This window comes from Equus caballus, chromosome 12 (assembly GCF_041296265.1).
Source record: "Equus caballus isolate H_3958 breed thoroughbred chromosome 12, TB-T2T, whole genome shotgun sequence".
NCBI lineage: Eukaryota > Metazoa > Chordata > Mammalia > Perissodactyla > Equidae > Equus > Equus caballus.
The window spans coordinates 42,770,621-42,787,885 of record NC_091695.1 but is presented as its reverse complement, the minus strand read 5'-3'; the positions used below and the strand labels follow the sequence as shown (position 1 = coordinate 42,787,885).

Sequence of the window (17,265 nt, the reverse complement as noted above, 5' to 3'; positions counted from 1 at the left end):
GCGGGCGGGGCTCCGGCGGGGGCGGGGGCCGGGCGGCGGCGTGGGGGCGGGGCGGCCCGGCTTCCGGGGCCTCTCGCGGCGACCGCGGTGGGGGGGACGAGGGGCACGAGGGGGGACGCGGGGACCGCAGCGCCTGCTCGATGCGCGCCGAGGCGTGTGGACGCGCGGCCCTGGAGAGGGCACCCGGCAACTTGGTGCCGCCTCCCTTCCTGCCCGCAGCCCTGGGAGGTAGGTATTCGTGGCCCCATTTCACAGGCTGGGGAAACAGAGACTCAGAAAGGGGAAGAGACTTGCTCAGGGTCACACTTCGAATCTGGGCCAGAGCCAACTGTCCTCAACACTGGGGTGGCTGTCGAACTCCTGCTGCCACCCATGTCTTAACCAAAGCAGAAAGGCACAGGGTCAGGGGCCAAGCTGGGTGGCCCTACCTGTGGGCAGCATCCATTCGCTGGTCCGGGAACCTGACTCCTCAACTGTCAAGTGGGAAGATGGTTCCAACATCCCACAAGGAGCTCCTTCTAAGTGTGTGACCTTGGGCAGAGCGCTAACACTCTGAGCCTCAGTTTCTGCCTCTGTTAAATAGGGATAATTATAGTTCCAGCTTTTACAGAGTCCTTGAGTGGCTGAAACCTTGGAAAGCATTTAGTAGGGAGCCTGGCTGATTTTGCTAGGTCTCATTAAATGGAATCCGTTATCATGGACAGGAAAGTGTGTGTGTGTTTACTCTCCTTCCCCTGAGATGCCTGTCACAGGCGTTAGCCGCTCTGTTCACACCTAGATTAGAGCCCTTATCGCCTCCCCACCGCCTTGTGGGGTAATGAGGCGCTGTGGGTGTCAGGGCGGGAGTTAGAGAACTGCCCTGGGGCCAGAAGTGGGCCGGGCTCCTCCCCCGGTGCCAGCGCTCTGCAGGGTTTGTGAATGGACGGAAGCCTGGTGCTTGGTAAACACTAGGTTTGAACAGGACATCTGATCTGCCAGGAGTGCCAGCTGAGTTGTCTCCGGGAGGCAAGTGACTATGCAGCAGAACTCGGGGAGGAGAGGCCTGTGAGCCTAAGTGTGCAATTTCGAGGTCCGCTCTTCCTCTCAGGAAGTTATGGGGGTGTTGTGTGTGTGGTCTGAGCCCCCACTGTCCCCAAAGGTGCAAGCTTCTTTCAGCGCACGTCACACTGGGTTTGGCTCCCAGTCGCAGAGGTGTGGTCCTCCATGTCCTCTGTAAGAGAAAGCCTTTTATCTACAACCCTAAAGGTCCCAAGTACTGTAGGGGGAGCCAGGCGGTCTGTCTGGGACCCCAATCACCTCTCAGCGCCCCTGGGATCTCCTGCACCAAATCTGGGGCCCTTCCCCCATCTCCTCTCCAGGGCTTGTCTGGCCTCTGGGGAGGCCTGGGGCACCGCGACGTCATCCCCTTCTGCCTCTGCAGCTCTTTCCTCCCACCCATAGGGCACTCACTAGCTTCCAGGCCTTCTTGGAGGCGCCTTCCCCTCTCCCTCTCCTGCCGAGGGGCCCCTCGGCCCGCCGGCCAGGGCCCACCCATTTCCTGTGCCGCCCCAACTCCGCCTCCACTCGGGGTGGAAAGTTTCTCTCCTCAAGATGGGCGGCTCCTTCTCCTTCCTTCCCGGCCGGCCAGGAAAGCCCAAAGCGAGTGGGGAGGGGAGTTGGGCTCCCAGGCCTCCGGCAAGAGAGGGGAAGTGACTCGCCCACAGTCACACAACCGCGGGACTAGGCTTAGCCAGCTGGGAACGCTGGGCACCCCCGCCCGGGGAGGGAGGCTTTGCACCGTGCCACCGCCACGCTTCGCTTCCAGTCGAGGTCTCGGGCGCCACCTGCCGGCGGAGCGCGGGGCGGCACTTGCCAGAAACTCCGCGGTCTTCTCACCCCAGAGCCAGGCAGTCAGAACACAAGAACGCTGAGAGAGTATTTATTTATCTATGCGCCCAGGAGGCTGGCCCCTAAACTTAAATATCCAGCACGGAGCCTTGGCCCTCCCGGCCGTGGGTGGGTGCAGGAATGGGTTCTGGAGCCCTTGTCCAGGGCAGTGGAACCCAGGGACCAAAGGTGGGATGCCCCTGAGCCAGCAGCTGCCAACAGCAGCAAAAGGTGAAAAGGAGGTGGGAGCCAGGCACTCCTCCTAATGCAGAGGCGCCAAGGGGAGCGCAAGATGCTTTGGGCCCCACCGCCAGACTGAGGGGTGGCCAAGCTGGGGTGCACACATGTGGGAGAAGTGGAGGTCCAGTGCCGGGGGCAGAGCCTGTAGCCAGGTGCCCGCCCCAGTGCCAGCTAACCCAAGACGGGGGAGAGGGGTCGGCAGTTTTGCCTCTGAGGGGCCCAAGCCTTGCGCTCCTTGAGGTGAGCTGGTATGGGGAAAGCAGGCACTATAGTCTGAATCCTTGCTGAGGGGTGAGTTTCTGAGCCTTTTGCACGGGTGCATGACCCTCGCTCCCCCAGCTCTTCAGAGGCTGATGTGGAAGGCGTCCTGCAGCCACTGGTCACGGGCATTGTGCGTCTGGGGCACAGTGAGGGGTGGCGGGTCCGGGGGCAGGCTGGCATCAGGAGGCTCGTCGTCATCAGACAGGCCAGCATCAGGTGGGTAGGAGCTGTCCGAGTGCAGGGAGGATGACAGGTCCTGGCACAGGCTCAGGTCTTGGCACAGGTGCTTGTAGTCCTGGATCGACTCGTACAGGCCCCACAGCTGGCAGAGCAGGGACATGTCCAGCTGCCGCAGCCCCACCTGCAAAAGACTGAGGGTGGGCTGGGGTTGGGGTCCAGGCCACCCTCAGCCCAAGCCAATCTTCCTGTACCTTCCCCAGAACAAGTTTTTGTGGACATCAGATGCCACTTGCAAGCTACGAATCTTTAGACAAGTCACCGACCCTCATCTGTAAAATGGGGACAACATTCATCTAACAGGATGGAATAAAATAACACAAGCAAAGCATTTAAAACTGCACGGCAACTTTCGCTATAAACGGTAACTATAATTACTGTCACCACATCCCGTCTGACCCCACGGGCTTCTGCAGGTCCTGAGACCCAGGCCGCATACCTGGTTCCCCGCCTCTGCGCTCTGCCCCGCGCCAGGATCTTCTGCCCGGCGGCAGCCCCCAGCCCAGCTGGCCCGGGACCCAACTACTCACCATCTCCTTGCGCAGCGCCGCTAGTGCCGAGTCCAGGTTGACAGGGCGACGCGGGCCGGAGGGGCCGGCGGCGGGTCCCGCGCAGGCGGCGCCGGCGGCGGAGCGGGGCCCGTCCGGGACGCGGGCGGCGCGGCTCAGCTCATCGTGGATGCGGCTGCGCTGGCTGTAGACGCGCTCCAGCTCCCGCCACGAGCCTCCGCTCGCGTTCAGAAGACCGCTGAGGCCGCGCGGTAGCGGCGGGAGCCCAGCCAGGGCGCAGCCCGCGCCGCCCGGCGCCTCGACCGAGGGCAGCCCATTCATGGCCGGGCCGCCGCGGACGGCGATGCCGCCGCCCTCCCTCCAAAGCTCCGCCGGGGCCGCCGACCGCAGGCCCCGCACCCCGGCCCCGCCGGCCGAGCCCAGCCGCCGCCCGCAGGCCGCGCTTTGTTCCTTCCCCGACTCCTCCGACTCCGCCCCTGCCCCACCCCCTCCGGGCGGGCGGGGCCTCTCTTAAAAGGGCAACGGCTGCGGCACCGACCGAAGGGGAGACGGAAAAGGGGAGGAGGAAAGAAGCCAAAAGCGGCAGGCCCGGTTCCTTCACGACTCTTTTTGCCCCCCCCCCCCGCCCCCGAACACTGTGTTAAATTATTCTGCCCAGTTATAACTCCCAAGGAAAAGGATCTAAAAGTGGTGGTCAAGAGACTGGGTTAAGTCCACACTTGGTCACTACCGTGCAATCTGATGCCCTGTCAGTGTCTGAGTACCTGGCCTGGGCAGGAGGGTATCAGGATGCTCAGGCGAAGGAGGAGAAGCTACCAGGAGACTGGAGCCCCAAATCTCACTCAGGGGTGGGGATGAGCACAGCATGGCGGAGAAGCCTGCAGGGGTCCTGCAGAGGTCCATCCCTCCCTTCGAGGACGCTGTGGCCTCCTCCTCAGAAAAAAACTATCACATAGCCCTCTCCGTCCCCCCTCAACCTCTGAGTGGGGAAACTGAGCAGAAACAAGCCCAACTCATCTCTCAAGGCATCAAGGAGAGCAGACAGTGGTAGGGGGAGAGGCCAAAAGCAAGAAAAAGGCGAGGTGGCATGCACGCTCAGAACCAAGAAAAGAACAAACCACACAAGAGGAACAGCTGTTTTTCTGGAGGGTTTTTCTCAGCAGGGGATTCTTAGTGTTGCAGCTGCCGCAGGCTGTGCAGAGCCTCAGCACATGCCCGGATAAGGCTGCACAGCTGGATGCTGGTCTCCAGGGAGGTGCTAGAGCCCAGCTCCGTCGAGGCCCAGGTCAGCTTCTGCAGGAGGGCCTCCTGGGTGCAGGCCACGACAGCTGCATTTGGAGGCACAGCAGCAGGGGGTGGCCCCTGAGCTGCCTTGAGCCCTGCTGCAGCTCCCTCACAGTGCTCGGGCCGGGGTACTGGGGGCTGAGGGGCAGGCCGAGAGCCCAAGGGGAGCTCCGAGGCAGAGGCGAGCTGGTGCTCCCGAGCTTGGGAGAGGGCAGCCTGGGCATTCAGAGCTAAAAGAGGAGAAAGTGGGTGGAATGGTCAGGATGCCCAGCCAGCCTCAGTCCTGAGCCACCTCCTTACTCTTTACTGCTCTGCTCTCTCTGTGCTTGAGATGTTTTCCTTGCCCCTCTATAAAGCAACTCATCCATTTTCTTCTTTGTATCAGAGTTACTTATGCCCTTGCTTCATCTCTCCCATCAGGACTATGGCTGATTGAGTTCAGACTCTCCATAGTGTCTGGCACACAAGACGTGCTTGGAGCTGTTACTGAATGAATGGGCCTTTCTAGAGCTGAAAGGGGAACGCACCTTACCTCGGCCCCACCCACAGACTCCACTGTCACCTCCCAGGCCCACTGCTCCCGGGCCTCTAACTCCACGCTTCTGCCCAACCAAGCACACTCATCCTCTCACCCGGATTATCTTTATCCACGTCTGAGTCGAGCTCCTGACAAGCCACGCAATAGATTTTCCGCTGTTTGTCTTGGAGGAGGATCGTCTAGAGAACAGAAAGCACAGGGGACAGGGGTGAGACGCTGGGCAATGGGGTCCAGAAGGGAGAGTCGGGGAAGGGCCGTGCGGCCTAGTCCGCGGCCCCATGCCCGATCCCACGGCCCGAGTCTCTGCTCACCCCGCAGTCCGCGCACGTCTCCCCCAGCATGCGGTAACCACGCAGCAGGTAGTCGCCCATGAGTCGGGAGATGCGATCCTGCCGCTCCCGTCGCGCCTGCAGCACCTTCGTCTCCGCTTCGGTCGGAGGCTCCCAGGAGAAATCGTCGGCTTCTGGGGGAAGAGAGGCACAAGGGACCGGGGGGTCTCGCCTGAGCACGCTGCCTCCCGTACCCCACAGCCACAGGCCCTGGCAACCCAAGTCCTCACCAGCGCCGTTTAGGGCCATGTTGCCGTTGTCGCCGCTAGGCTCGCCGGAGGTGACGCTCAAGCGGCGCGCCTTCCGCCGGCCCCGCCCCCTCCTCGTTGGGCGGAGGCTGAGGGCGGAAATGACGCTCGCTGTGCTCCTCCGAAGTCGCGCTGCCCAGAGTGGGGCGTGTCTGCTGCCGACTTGGCCCCGCCCCGTTGGCGCGCCCCTCCCCGGGAGCCCAGCCGGCAAAACTTTCGACTGGCCAGGCCTCGGGAGGGGCGTCTCCGTGGTAACGCCGCTCAGGTCGCAGGACCCGGAAGTGGCTGCGCAGGATCGCCCTTCCTGCCCGCCGCGGGTGGTGGGGAGCCCCTGGCTTGAGAAATCCCTGCTGGCCTTGGCCTCCCTTGGGGGTTCCCTTTCCGCACACACCGGACTGGGGGCCCGCAGGGCCGTGGCGCTCTCACAACAACAACAGCACCCGTGATAGTGACAAACGGCCCCTTGCCCGCGTGCGGCCTCCTCAGGCCCCAGTGCTTCTCGCTTCAACCGAGGCAGGCCAGGCGGGGATCGTCTTCGCTTCACCTTTCATCCTATTTCAAGACTCCTCCCCTTCAGCCGGTTCTGTGTCCCAGTCTGCCCACCCTCTACCCCCAGGGCCTGGGACTGATGCCACCAGCGAAAAGCCTGCTGACCGGAAAAGCGCTGTGCTGGGCATGCGCAGTTCCGGTCCTGGCTGCAGCTGAGGGATGTCTGCTGGAGGGTGGTGATGAGAGCTTATTACAAATACTTGTGACTGTTATGTTCTCCTTGAGTGGGTTGCTATTAAAGTTACCAGTGCTCCCTGAACATTGACCTTGGTGATTTTTTTTCTCTCTCTCTTTTTTTTTTTTAAGATTTTATTTTTTTCCTTTTTCTCCCCAAAGCCCCCTGGTACATAGTTGTATATTCTTCTTTGTGGGTCCTTCTAGTTGTGGCATGTGGGACGCTGCCTCAGCGTGGTTTGATGAGCAGTGCCATGTCCGCGCCCAGGATTCGAACCAACGAAACACTGGGCCGCCTGCAGCAGAGCGCACGAACTTAACCACTCAGCCACGGGGCCAGCCCCAGGTGATTTTTTTTTTCTTCTGTGTTCTTTTTCCATACACATCCTCTGTTTTGAGATTTGGAGAAGCCAGATGGGGCAGGCAGCAGTCCCCGGACGTGCAGCCTGTGCCTCAAGGCTGTACACCACGGCAGTGGAGAAGGAGCTGGGACTTAGACCCTCCTAATCTCAGCGGCAACCTTCTTGTTTGACCGGACAGCACACGCTTTCTCCGTCTTACCTGAAGATTGAGTGCCATCCCCCTAGCCCCATCTTCCTCCTGCATAGACTCCCCGGGACTGCCATTTTCTGACCCTTGCTGCCTCCTGCTTACCTGGGGAGCCCTATTCCCCTCTTCCCTCTCTCCATCGACCAGCAGACTCTCGGGCAGTAGTGTACCTGACGCAGGGCCTGATCCCAGGTCAGTTCTGCCAAGCTGGCTAGAGGGACTCTTGGACTCTAGTCTGTATGCAAAGACCCTCCAGGTCCTTACCATCTTTGGCTCTGAGCTTGAATTCCTCAATGCGCCCTTCTGTGTGGTCATCATCATGGCCAATATCCAATGTCCATCATGGCCTATTCTGCCTGGTACCAAGACCCTTACTCATCCTCCCACTTAATCCCCTTGCATTTACTCCTCGTGACCTAATGGGGTAGGTACTACTGTTATCCCCATTTTACAGAGCAGGAGACTGAGTAATTCTTTTAAAATATAAATCAGATCATGTCACTCTTTTGCTTAAAACCCTCTGGCATCTCCCCATCACATTTAGACAAAAATCCGAACTCTTTACGATGGTCTCCAAGGTCCTACAAATGGGCCTCTGGCCCCCCTCGTCTCTTCCCACTCTCCCTGCATTCCTCCTCTCCCACTCCTCAAGGGGAGTCCCATCATCTTTGTCCCCTCAGGGCCGCTCCCTGCCTCAAGTTCCACAGGCAGGTGGACAAGGCACAGGCCTGGAATCAGGCAGGCCTGGTTTTGATCCTGAATCTGCTGTTTACTGGCTGTGTCACCTGGAGTAATTTACTTGACCTTTCTGGACTTCAACTCCTCATCTGTAAACAGGGCTGGTTATACCGACTCGGAGGGGTTGCTGTGAGAATTTATTGAGATGTGAGGGGAGAGGTGATAGCAGCTAGTTCTCTCCCAGTCTCTCGCATTTCTGCAGGTCTAGTCAGCAGAGGCACCATCTTTGTTCTGGGCTGTCTTTTCCCAGATCTTTGTATAGTGGACAGCCTTGGACAACAGAGATGGTGGCTCCCTCTAGAGCAAAGGGCAGGCAAAGTTACTGCCCACTACACAATATTTGGGTGCCCTAAGCTCAGAGTCCCTCTCCTGTAACACAACGTACCATGTGCGTAGACATCTGTGTGAGTCCATCTGCACTGCCATCATGAGACTTGAGGGTAAGGGGAAGTGATACAAATACGCTCACATTCCTAATGCTTGTTGTGCTGCAGTAGTCCTTTGTCTTTGATCCAGAAGTCTCAGGTCTTCTGCCAGCATCCATGAACTTGTGTCACTCTAACTTATTTGTTTGAAAATAGGGTAAAATCAAAGACCTTTCACAGTTCTTGATCGTTTTGGCCATGAGGGTGGGATGCTGACAGAAACACGGTTTTCTGTAAGAGGAAGGATGAGGACCTCATGGGCTGATTAACAGGTTTTGAGGAAAGACCAAGGGAATCGCAGCACATATGTTGACCCAATTGTATAGTCAACCAAACAATAAAGGTTCTTCAGTTTCATTTCTTGTTCATGAGAAGGAATTAGTGAGGGAGTTGCAGGTCGAGTACCAGGAAGTTGGCTTTGAAGCAAAGTCAGTTACCAGGCATCGCCCTGGTAGTTGCTAATCTCCTCTGGGTGCGGTTGGGGAGAGGTGGGGTAGCTCCTCACCAACCAGTGGTCGGCCTCAGGTCTGCGTCATTGTAACAACCAGTACTAAGACTCATCCTGGGAGTTCAGAAGTTTCCACCCCCCTTCAGACAGCACTTACAGACACAAACATACACTAAACATGAATGGATGGAAATTCACTACTGCTATGGACAAAACCCAGATGAATCATTAGACCTTAGGTTGGCTCACTTGGGAGATGAGGGGCAGGGCATGTGATGCTTGGTAAGGAAGACTGGCAAGAGCCAGACCATCGTACAGCTCAGCCCCTCCTACAGTCTATCACGCCAACCTTGTATCCATTCCAAGATGACAGTAAAAGGTCTCAGGGTTTTTTTTTTTTCCACTGGGTCCTGTCTGCTACAAGGGAGCTTCATCCCTCTTAGGGAGATTTCCTTGAGACAGACAAACTTCCATAGGAAAACACAGATGAGGCATTGATTATTCTTTGGGCTCTTATTGTCTTAGTTTAGGTTTATGATGCTGATAAATGTGACCCAGAAAACCCTAGATAAATTCTTGTGATCAGCTCCACTGCCCTGGAAGACTCTCCTAGCCTTTATATTAAAACAAGGCAAAAACAAGAGATGTTATTATGACAATAGGACAGAAATACCCTCTATCAAGGTGGTCTCCTTAAAAAAGAAAAGTCACAGCTGTGCAAGTCAAGCCTGAGTCCTGACGGACATCTATAGAATACTCCACCCAAAGACAGCAGAATTCATATTATTCTCAAGAATACATGGAAAACTCTCAAGGAAAGACCATATGTTAGGCCATAAAACAGGTCTCAGCAAATTTAAAAGGGTTGAAATCATACTGTGTTCTCAGATCACAATGGGATGAAATTAGGAATCAATAACAGAAGGAAATGAGGAATTCACAAGTATGTGGAAGTTAAACAACATACTCCTCACTAACTAATGGGTCATAGAAGAATCACAAAAGAAATTAGAAAATTATTTGAGATTAATGAAAATGAAAACACAACATACCAAAACTTATGAGATGCAGCCAAAGCAGTGCTTAGAGGGAAATTTATAGTTGTAAATTCTTGTAATGAAAAAGGTCTCAAATCAATAACCTAAGCTTCCATCTTAAGGAGTTAGGAAAAGAAGAGCAAACTAAACCCAAATCAAGCAGAAAGAAGGCTCTAGTAAAGATGAGAGAATATCAACTAACTTACAAGTTAGTTCTTTGAAAAGATCAACAAAATGGACAAACCTTTAGCTAGACTGATCAACTCAAGTCCTTGTCAGCAAAAGAGTGTGAACCTTGCATCTCCAGCAGGAAAGCAACGTGGCTATGGTTGCTGAGTCAAGTAATCCCCAAATGTGAGATAGACAATATCAGTAATAGAAATTGTCTCCTGCTCAGTAGAGGGCTTTGGATGGCAATGTTTTCAGCTAACTGTGGAAACAAATCACAGCTGATCAACCATCTAGATCACTTATGTAGGTACCCATGCTAAGGGCCCATTCTCTGATGAGGCTGACAGGAATCAAGGTGTTGATCGAGGCTGTACTTCCCAGATTGTCTCCCTTTCTGCCTGGATCCATCATCATACCATACATGGCAACATGTCCACCATCATGGAGTGGGCACAAAGTAAAGGACTCTATGCTTCTGATGCAGAGGTTACCATTCCATGCTAGACTTGTGATTCCTGCCAAAAGTTCACCTGTTTGCCCTGCAAAGAGGGAAGCCACAGTGTATGTGGCATTGCGACTGAATGCACAGGACCTTTGACTTCTTGGGGCTATCAGTGGTGCCTCACACTTTTTCAGGTTGAAGTGGAACTGTTTCAGTCCAATCAGCCAACTCTGGCCATACCATTGTGGTTCTTGAGACTAATCTGTGTCATGTTTTTGGCTTTCTGGACCGCTTGAAGCCTAATGATGGTGCACCTTTTATCCCCAAAGCTACTCAACATCGGGCTGATGGCCTAGCTATTTGGCGGTCCTTCCATACTCCCCATCATCCACAGTCATATGGTACTGTTGAGCATTGAAATAGCCTCCTCAAAAATCAACTCAAAAACATTTCTGGCTCTCCCTCCTGGTCCATACACCTCAGTATGGAAGTTCAATCATGAATGTGGCTGTCCTCAGGATGGAGCCACATCCTCTTGGCCATGTCCTTCATAATGATCAAGATGAGAGGGGTGAGACCAGTTTTGAAAATTCAGGATTCCATGCTCACCATTCCTGAACATAATGCTTCTTTCTTTCCCCTCACAGCAGCCCCAGCCAGACTGGTTGGTGCAATTCCCAGGTGGCAGCCCAGTCAAAGAGGGGCCTAGGAGACTCAAAGTGAATTATAGTTCAACCACATGGATTCTGTTGTTGGACTGATGTGGTCCTGGATCATGAGAATGACTAGAGCACTCAGTGTGTACACCCCTCTCTTTGAGTCCCCCAACAGTGGGCCAAATGTGGAGTGGGGACATAATGAGTCTCTGTAAGTTTTATAAAAACGTCCTGGGGCTGGTCCGGTAGTGTAATGATTAAGTTCACGTGTTCCGCTTCAGCGGCCCTGGGACTTGCAGGTTCAGATCCCAGGTGCGGACCTATACACCACTCATCAAGCCATGCTGTGGCAGCGTCCCACATACAAAATAGAGGAAGATTGGCACAGATGTTAGCTCCGGGACAATCTTCCTCACACACACACACAAAATGTCCTGTCCTTCTTGTACCTGACACTTCCGGATGAAAGGTGTGAGTGGCGGATGATTGGAAAAATGGTGACGTTCTAGTTATTGGACTAGAACACATCAATTTTTCCGACAGTAGAGGGAGAACAACCTTGGCACCTGGGGAGGGAACATGTCAGGCCTGGGAGACATGGTAGAAGGAGAGACATTAATGATCATCTCTTTCCAAACCACCTGGAGCCTTCCTCACTGAGAAAAACATGCTGGCCCAACTCTCCCAAACTATGGCAAGTGATTTAAATTTAACTGATGGCAGGGTCTGCCATGCTCCACTAGACAGTTCTGACCTTGATTTGGTTGGCGTTCAGCTTAACCTTACGAAGAGACTAGAAGCAACGAGGGGTAGCCTCAGCTCCTGTACCTCCACATAAAACCCTGTCAACGCCAACACCTCGGATATCTTCCCCATCCCCAATCCTGTAGCCATGATCACTCAGTCATTTGACGGGGTGGATGAATGCCATCTGGCTGGTGGCATGGACAAATGGGACAGATTGGACTGACTGTCCTTATTCAGTTCCTCCAAAAACAAGGACTAAACTCAATCATTTGAATTGGACTGGGAGCCCTAAGGCCTACCAGCCTGCAGGGAGGCCACGTTGGAGGCACCGTCAACCTGGGCTCCCCTAACCGATGTAGGTCTCACTCAGGGGGCACCATGTTTCTTCCCAGAAGCACCACATGCATCCTTGAGATGGCACGACTTATGTGGAAGTCACACATTAACTTGCCTTTCTCCTGAAAACAGGGTGACTTGTAATTTATCCCTGACTTTAGCCAAAGTGATCAACGACACCACGTTGGCCTGGAAGGCATTCAGGATGGCCTCAATTCACTGACCAAGGTTGCCATGGCTGATAGAATTTTCCTGGACTTCTTCCTTGCAGGCCAAGGCAGAATCTGTGCAATTGTTCATATATCCTCCTGTACCTGGATTAATGCCTCAGGCCAGTGGAAAGGTGGATACAGAGACCTAAGGAGCAAGCTACCTGGCTTTCTAAGGTGGGTCTAGGGGCATGGTTGAGGTCAGTACTACAAGTTGGTCTCATCCTGCTGCTTGGAGCCCTGGTGATAGTAGCGTTAACTAAATGCTGGGTGTGACAGATTGAAGAGATTTGTCCTAGCGTCTGTTGATCAGATTTGCCAACAGAGTGGTGAACTCGTGGGAAAACTTTCCAAAAGCCAAGCCAGCAGAAATGAGGGGTAGATATTATTGTAAGACAATTATCCAGGGGTCTCTTGACTTTCTGCATGCTTTTCAAGCAAGGCACCGACTGCCTTTGTCCTGGACTCTCTTCTCAAGGTTGTGGTACAGTGAACAGCCAGAGAAGATGGAGACAGTGTCTCCCTCCAAAGCAAAGGGCAGCATGCTTACTGGCCATTGGAAAAGATTTGGGTTCCCTACGTTTAGGGTCCTCTTCCATACTGCAATCCACTGTGTGCAGGCATCTATCTGAACCCCTTGGTGCCACCCCCATGGGACTTGGGGACAAGGGAACTGACATCAATATGCTGATGCTCATGCTGTTTACTGTGCCATGAGTAATAAAGTCCTTTGTCTCTGACCCGAGAATCTCCTGTCTTCTCCCAGCATGCACGAACTTGTGGCTGGCTCACTTGTTAGTTTGCAAGTAGGGAAAAATCTCAGACCTGTCCCTGACAAGGGGTGGGCACACAGAAGGTTCCAGAAGTGCTGGTGGTAAAGCCCGTTTACAGCAGTCACGGTGGGCAGACTAGCTGTTGGGAAGCAGTGGGTTGGGCCTCTTTCAGACCCTTGCCTACCATCATGTGAGCCAGCCCAACATCTGTCCCTATCTGTGGCAAGGTCGACACGACAGCAGTCAGGCCATTCCCAAGTGACAGCAAACACCATGGCAGCATATTCACACACAGCTCAGTTACAGGCGCCCCTTGACTGCCTCAGTTTGTGGGCCAGGTTCACAGGGCCTGCCAACAAGTGGCCTATGCCGTGTAGCCGTGGCTCTGAAAATCATAACTTATGTTATTGTATTTTCACACGAACAGGCACCCAAAGGGGTCAGCTTTTCTTCCTGTTTTTCACTGCAACGTGAACGGACCTGACATCTCTGTGAAACAGGAAAGGGCTGGATGATACAGTGATAAAAATAATAATACTCAACTTTTTGTGTCTGTTTTCTTTGGGCCAGGCACTGGGCTAAGAGCTTTCCATGACATCTCATTTAATCCTCAGGACAAAGCGTGACTTAGGTCTTATCATCCCCAATTTGCAGGTGCAGAAAGTGAGGCTTGGATAGGTTAAGAGACGGATCCAGGTCACCCTGCTGGTATGCGGCAGGGCTGGGACTCCATCAGGCAGTGCGCATTGAGTCCCATTCTCTCTCCTGTCTTTGAAAGGTGGACAGGAGTGGCAGGACTGACAATCCGCTCTGATTTATCAAGCGTGAAGACAGGTTCATTTCACTTGCCAATCTCATCTCTCAGCGCCTTCATGTGGCGCATCAGAGGGATTCAGTGACAGCCACTTTCAGTAAAGTGTCTTCGAAGAGAGATGCTTCAGGGCAGAATTGTTCCCTCCAGGCCTCCGAAATTTCCAACCCTCATCTTTAGAATCCACCCACTCCCAGAGCCATTTCTTTCTTCAGAGCCTGGAAGCTTCCCAAAGACACTGAGAACTCACAGGGGTGGCGCAGAGCCTGGCGCGCGGTCAGCCTCTCTCAATGGTCGCTCTCCTCCTCCCCCAGGACAGCCTAGGACTTACCTGTGGCCAGGGTCCACGAAGGGCTTCCTAAATGTCACCTGTTTGACTTCCTGTTTAAAAATGAGGAAATGGAGACATTGAGAAGTTGAAGAATTTTCCCAATTCACAGCTGGTACGGGATGCAGCCAGGAAAATCTAATGCCAGAAAACGAGGGCTGTGCTCGCTGCCACCTGAAACACGACTTCCGTTATGCAGGCTGCTGCTGCCCTGTCCAGCCAAGCCCCCAACGAGGCACCCGGAGCCCCGGGTCTGAGTCCTGCCTCTGCCACTGACCGGTTGTATAACCTCGGCCAGGTCCCTTGCTTTCTCTGGGCCTCAAGAATCGCTCTGCACAAAGGGGCCCCCTAACATTCAAGCAGGCTGAACATGCCTAGGCTTGGGTCCTGTGGCTCCTTTTTGTCCCATTCCAGCAAAACCCCTTGTTGCCCTCAGGGCCCCACCCACCTATCCTGAGGACATCTGTGGGAGCCTCTCATCCCTCCCTCCCAGGAGCACTGCGTGGGTTTGGGATCTGGCAGGCTTGAGTTCAATTACCACATCTCACTCACCAGATGACCTGAATCTAATTGTTTCATCTTTCAGAGCCTCAGGGTCACTGGGAGGATGAAATAACGTAACAGGGTAAAGGGCACAGTAAATGGTGGGCGCTCTGTGGTCTCGCTCCATTAGTCAGTCAACAAACTTCAGCATCCTCTGCGCGCCAAAGTCTTGTGCTAGGATCTGGAGACAAGGTTGTGCCTTCTTGGGAGGGCAGGGAGACAAATGATAAGCAGTAAAGAAACCCCTGAAGAAGAACATTTCAGGCTGTGATGAGGGCCAGCAAGAAACAAACAGACGATGTGACCCAGAGGGTCGGGTGGCTGTTTTACAGAAAGATGTACGGAACTTCTGGAGGCAGGGACCCTAGACATAAAGGATTGGCCCCAGGCCAAGGACTGGGTTCAGCACCTCTGGGGCCCAGAGGACCTTGCAGGCCCAGGGAAGCTACTGGAGCTTTTATAAGCTGGGAGGAGCATGGTTGGAATTAGGTTTTAAAAGGTAACGCTGGCACCAGGTGGAGGAGGGACCAGAGCAGGCAGAGCAGCGGTGGGGAGACCTGTTAGGCGGCAGAAATGATCTGGAATGACCACAAAGGTCATGGTCTCCTTGAACTGACAGGAGAACTGACGTCTAGGAGGAACGAGACTGTGCCGGAAGATTCTAGCAAGATGGGGTGGCTGGGTGTGGTGACACAGGAGACGAGGCTAGAAAAGGTGGACAGGCCAAGGATCCCACGTGTGTTGGACTGTCGCGATCTGCCCTGCAGATCCACCCTGCGTGCTTGTCCTCCCTGCTCCAGGCCACGAGGCTGACCTCTGTGCTGCACCCCCAGGCTCCTATGCCCGCAGGCTCCCTTTAGGGTTCCCTTCCCTGGGAGGCCTGGCTGGACAGGAGATGAGGGCAATTTTTATTTCCCCAGCTCCCTCCCCGCAGGCTGCAGGCGGACAGGAGCTGCAGGTGTCTGCCGAAGTCACAGCTCTCGTGGGGCAGCCCTCTCCTGCAGCTCCAGCGTCCCCTCAGCGGGGCTCAGGGCTGCCCTCTGATGCTAGTCCCAGGGCTCCAGCAGCCCTTGGTGGTCCCCTTAGCCCTTCGTAAACAGTGCCTCCATTCTAGTCCCCTCCATCACCCGCACGAGGGTGACCTCTCTTTCCTGCTTGGACCCTGACGAGCTTCAGGAGTCTGCTAATGACAATAAGTAACAGCACTCAGTATGGACCACACACTGGGCGGGGTGCTTGCGTTCATAGCTCTGTGTCACTGAGCCCCCTCAGCAGCCCCTAAAGAAGGGCTGTCATTACCCCCACCCGACTCAGCAGCATTAGACACTGTTGGCCGCACCCTCCTCCCTGAACTCTCTCCTCTTGGCTCTTCCTGCGTCACGCTCCCGGTTTTCCTCTCTGCTCCTTCTGAGTCACTTCTGCCCCTGCCTCCTCCTCCTGACCTGGGAGTGGTAACCTCCCAGGTTCGCCCCCAGCCCTCTTCTCTCCCGAGCTGAGCCCATCCTTTCCACGGTCCTAAATGTCCCTGTATGGTGAGGATTCCAAGTCATTGTCTCCAGGCCAGACGTCCTGTCTGAATTCCAGACCCCTGGGCTGAGACATCTCCACTTGGATAACACAAACATTTCAAATTCAGCAGGCCCCAAACAGAGCTCTAGATCCTTCCCCGGGTCTTCCTCTCCTCTGTCATCTTCCTTGGCCACCCAGGGACTCAGGCCAGAAATCTGGGAGCCGTTCACGCCACCTGCCTCTCCGGCACCCTCCCACTTCACCCAGTCTTGGAGTCTACCTTCCAAATACACGTCCACCGCATCCAAGTTATCATCTCTCCTGGGATGACGGCAACAGCACCCCGACACAGCCCCATCACAGGGAGAAGAAAAGCCCGGTTCCTCCCCGGGGCCTCGCACCTTCTGCTGCTCTCTCTCCCTGTTGCTCTGCTGGCCTTCTCTCGGTTCCTACAAGAACGGACTCTTTCCCATCCCTCAGCCCTGCCTGCCCCTTTGTAAACCATCTCTTCATCACAGTCCCCTCAATCCCTCGGGCCTCCTACAGCCTTCCCTCAGCCTGCTGGCTGCGCAGCCTGCTGACTCCTGCTCTTCCTCCAGCTTCCGGCTCAGAAGTCCCCTTGTTAGAGGGGCTTCCTGGACCTCCAGGTCCCGCCACTGCCCTTGTTCCCGGCTCCCAGCTCTTCTCTGCCGCAGCACTGACTTCTGTTGTAGCCACGGACATCTGCGATTTGATTTGTCACATGTCTGTCTCCTCCAGGACAGAAGCTCCAGGAGGCCAGGGATTGGTTCTGTTTGTTAGCAAGAGCATGGCCTAGGGGCCGGCACCATGGCCGAGTGGTTAAGTTCTCGTGCTCCACTTCGGCGGCCCAGGGTTTTGCCGATTTGGATCCTGGGCGTGGACATGGCACCGCTCATCAAGCCATGCTGAAGCGGCGTCCCACATGCCACAACTAGAAGGACCCACAACTAAAAAACATATACAACTACGTACCGGGGGGCTTTGGGGAGAAAAAGGAAAAATAAAATCTTTAAAAAAAAAAACCCAGCATGGCCTGTGGTAGGTTTCCAGTTTGTTAAATGAAGAGATTCCCCATTTCACAGGTGAGAAAACTGAGTCTTAGAGAGATTAGGACTCCACTGCTGGTTTGTGTGACTGTGCTGTGTTCCAAGGTGAGCCACAGCCTGCTCCTCAGGCGCAGAGGAGCGTGAGGAGAAAATGACTGTAAAATGCTCAGCCCTGCCCTAGGCAGGTGGGAAGCACTCAGTATTATTCCCCACCTCAGTGTGACCCCAGGAAGGGTGGGGC

At 54.7% G+C, this 17,265-nt stretch overlaps 2 protein-coding genes and 1 long non-coding RNA gene across 3 annotated transcripts; 1 reads left to right on the top strand and 2 right to left on the bottom strand.

Moving 5' to 3' along the window:
- Positions 1-48: 48 nt before the first annotated feature.
- LOC111775971 (uncharacterized) lies at positions 49-6,320 on the top strand. Its single transcript, XR_002811959.2, has 3 exons — positions 49-228; positions 2,808-2,968; positions 4,818-6,320. It is a non-coding gene; the product is annotated as an uncharacterized lncRNA (long non-coding RNA).
- FAM89B (family with sequence similarity 89 member B) lies at positions 1,903-3,579 on the bottom strand. The gene is made up of 2 exons (XM_023654448.2): positions 3,135-3,579; positions 1,903-2,728 (listed from the first exon to the last, which is right to left on the bottom strand). The coding sequence occupies exons 1-2, from the start codon at positions 3,432-3,434 to the stop codon at positions 2,450-2,452; spliced, it is 579 nt and encodes a 192-aa protein (XP_023510216.1). The 5' UTR covers positions 3,435-3,579; the 3' UTR covers positions 1,903-2,449.
- Positions 4,249-5,630, bottom strand: ZNRD2 (zinc ribbon domain containing 2). The gene is made up of 4 exons (XM_001490609.7): positions 5,495-5,630; positions 5,247-5,398; positions 5,030-5,114; positions 4,249-4,627 (listed from the first exon to the last, which is right to left on the bottom strand). Exons 1-4 carry the CDS (start codon positions 5,511-5,513, stop codon positions 4,284-4,286), a joined length of 600 nt encoding a protein of 199 aa, XP_001490659.3. The 5' UTR covers positions 5,514-5,630; the 3' UTR covers positions 4,249-4,283.
- Positions 6,321-17,265: the final 10,945 nt, after the last annotated feature.

What these genes read in the sequence shown, in the direction of transcription:
- FAM89B (XM_023654448.2), bottom strand. Translation starts at nt 3,434, where the DNA reads ATGAATGGGCTGCCCTCGGTCGAGGCGCCGGGCGGCGCGGGCTGCGCC. An exon ending in CGGCGCTGCGCAAGGAGATG is followed by an intron (nt 2,729 to 3,134) that starts GTGAGTAGTTGG and finishes AGTCTTTTGCAG; the next exon opens with GTGGGGCTGCGGCAGCTGGA.
- ZNRD2 (XM_001490609.7), bottom strand. An exon ending in AGACGTGCGCGGACTGCGGG is followed by an intron (nt 5,115 to 5,246) that starts GTGAGCAGAGAC and finishes TCTGTTCTCTAG; the next exon opens with ACGATCCTCCTCCAAGACAA. An exon ending in CGTGGATAAAGATAATCCGG is followed by an intron (nt 4,628 to 5,029) that starts GTGAGAGGATGA and finishes CTCCTCTTTTAG; the next exon opens with CTCTGAATGCCCAGGCTGCC.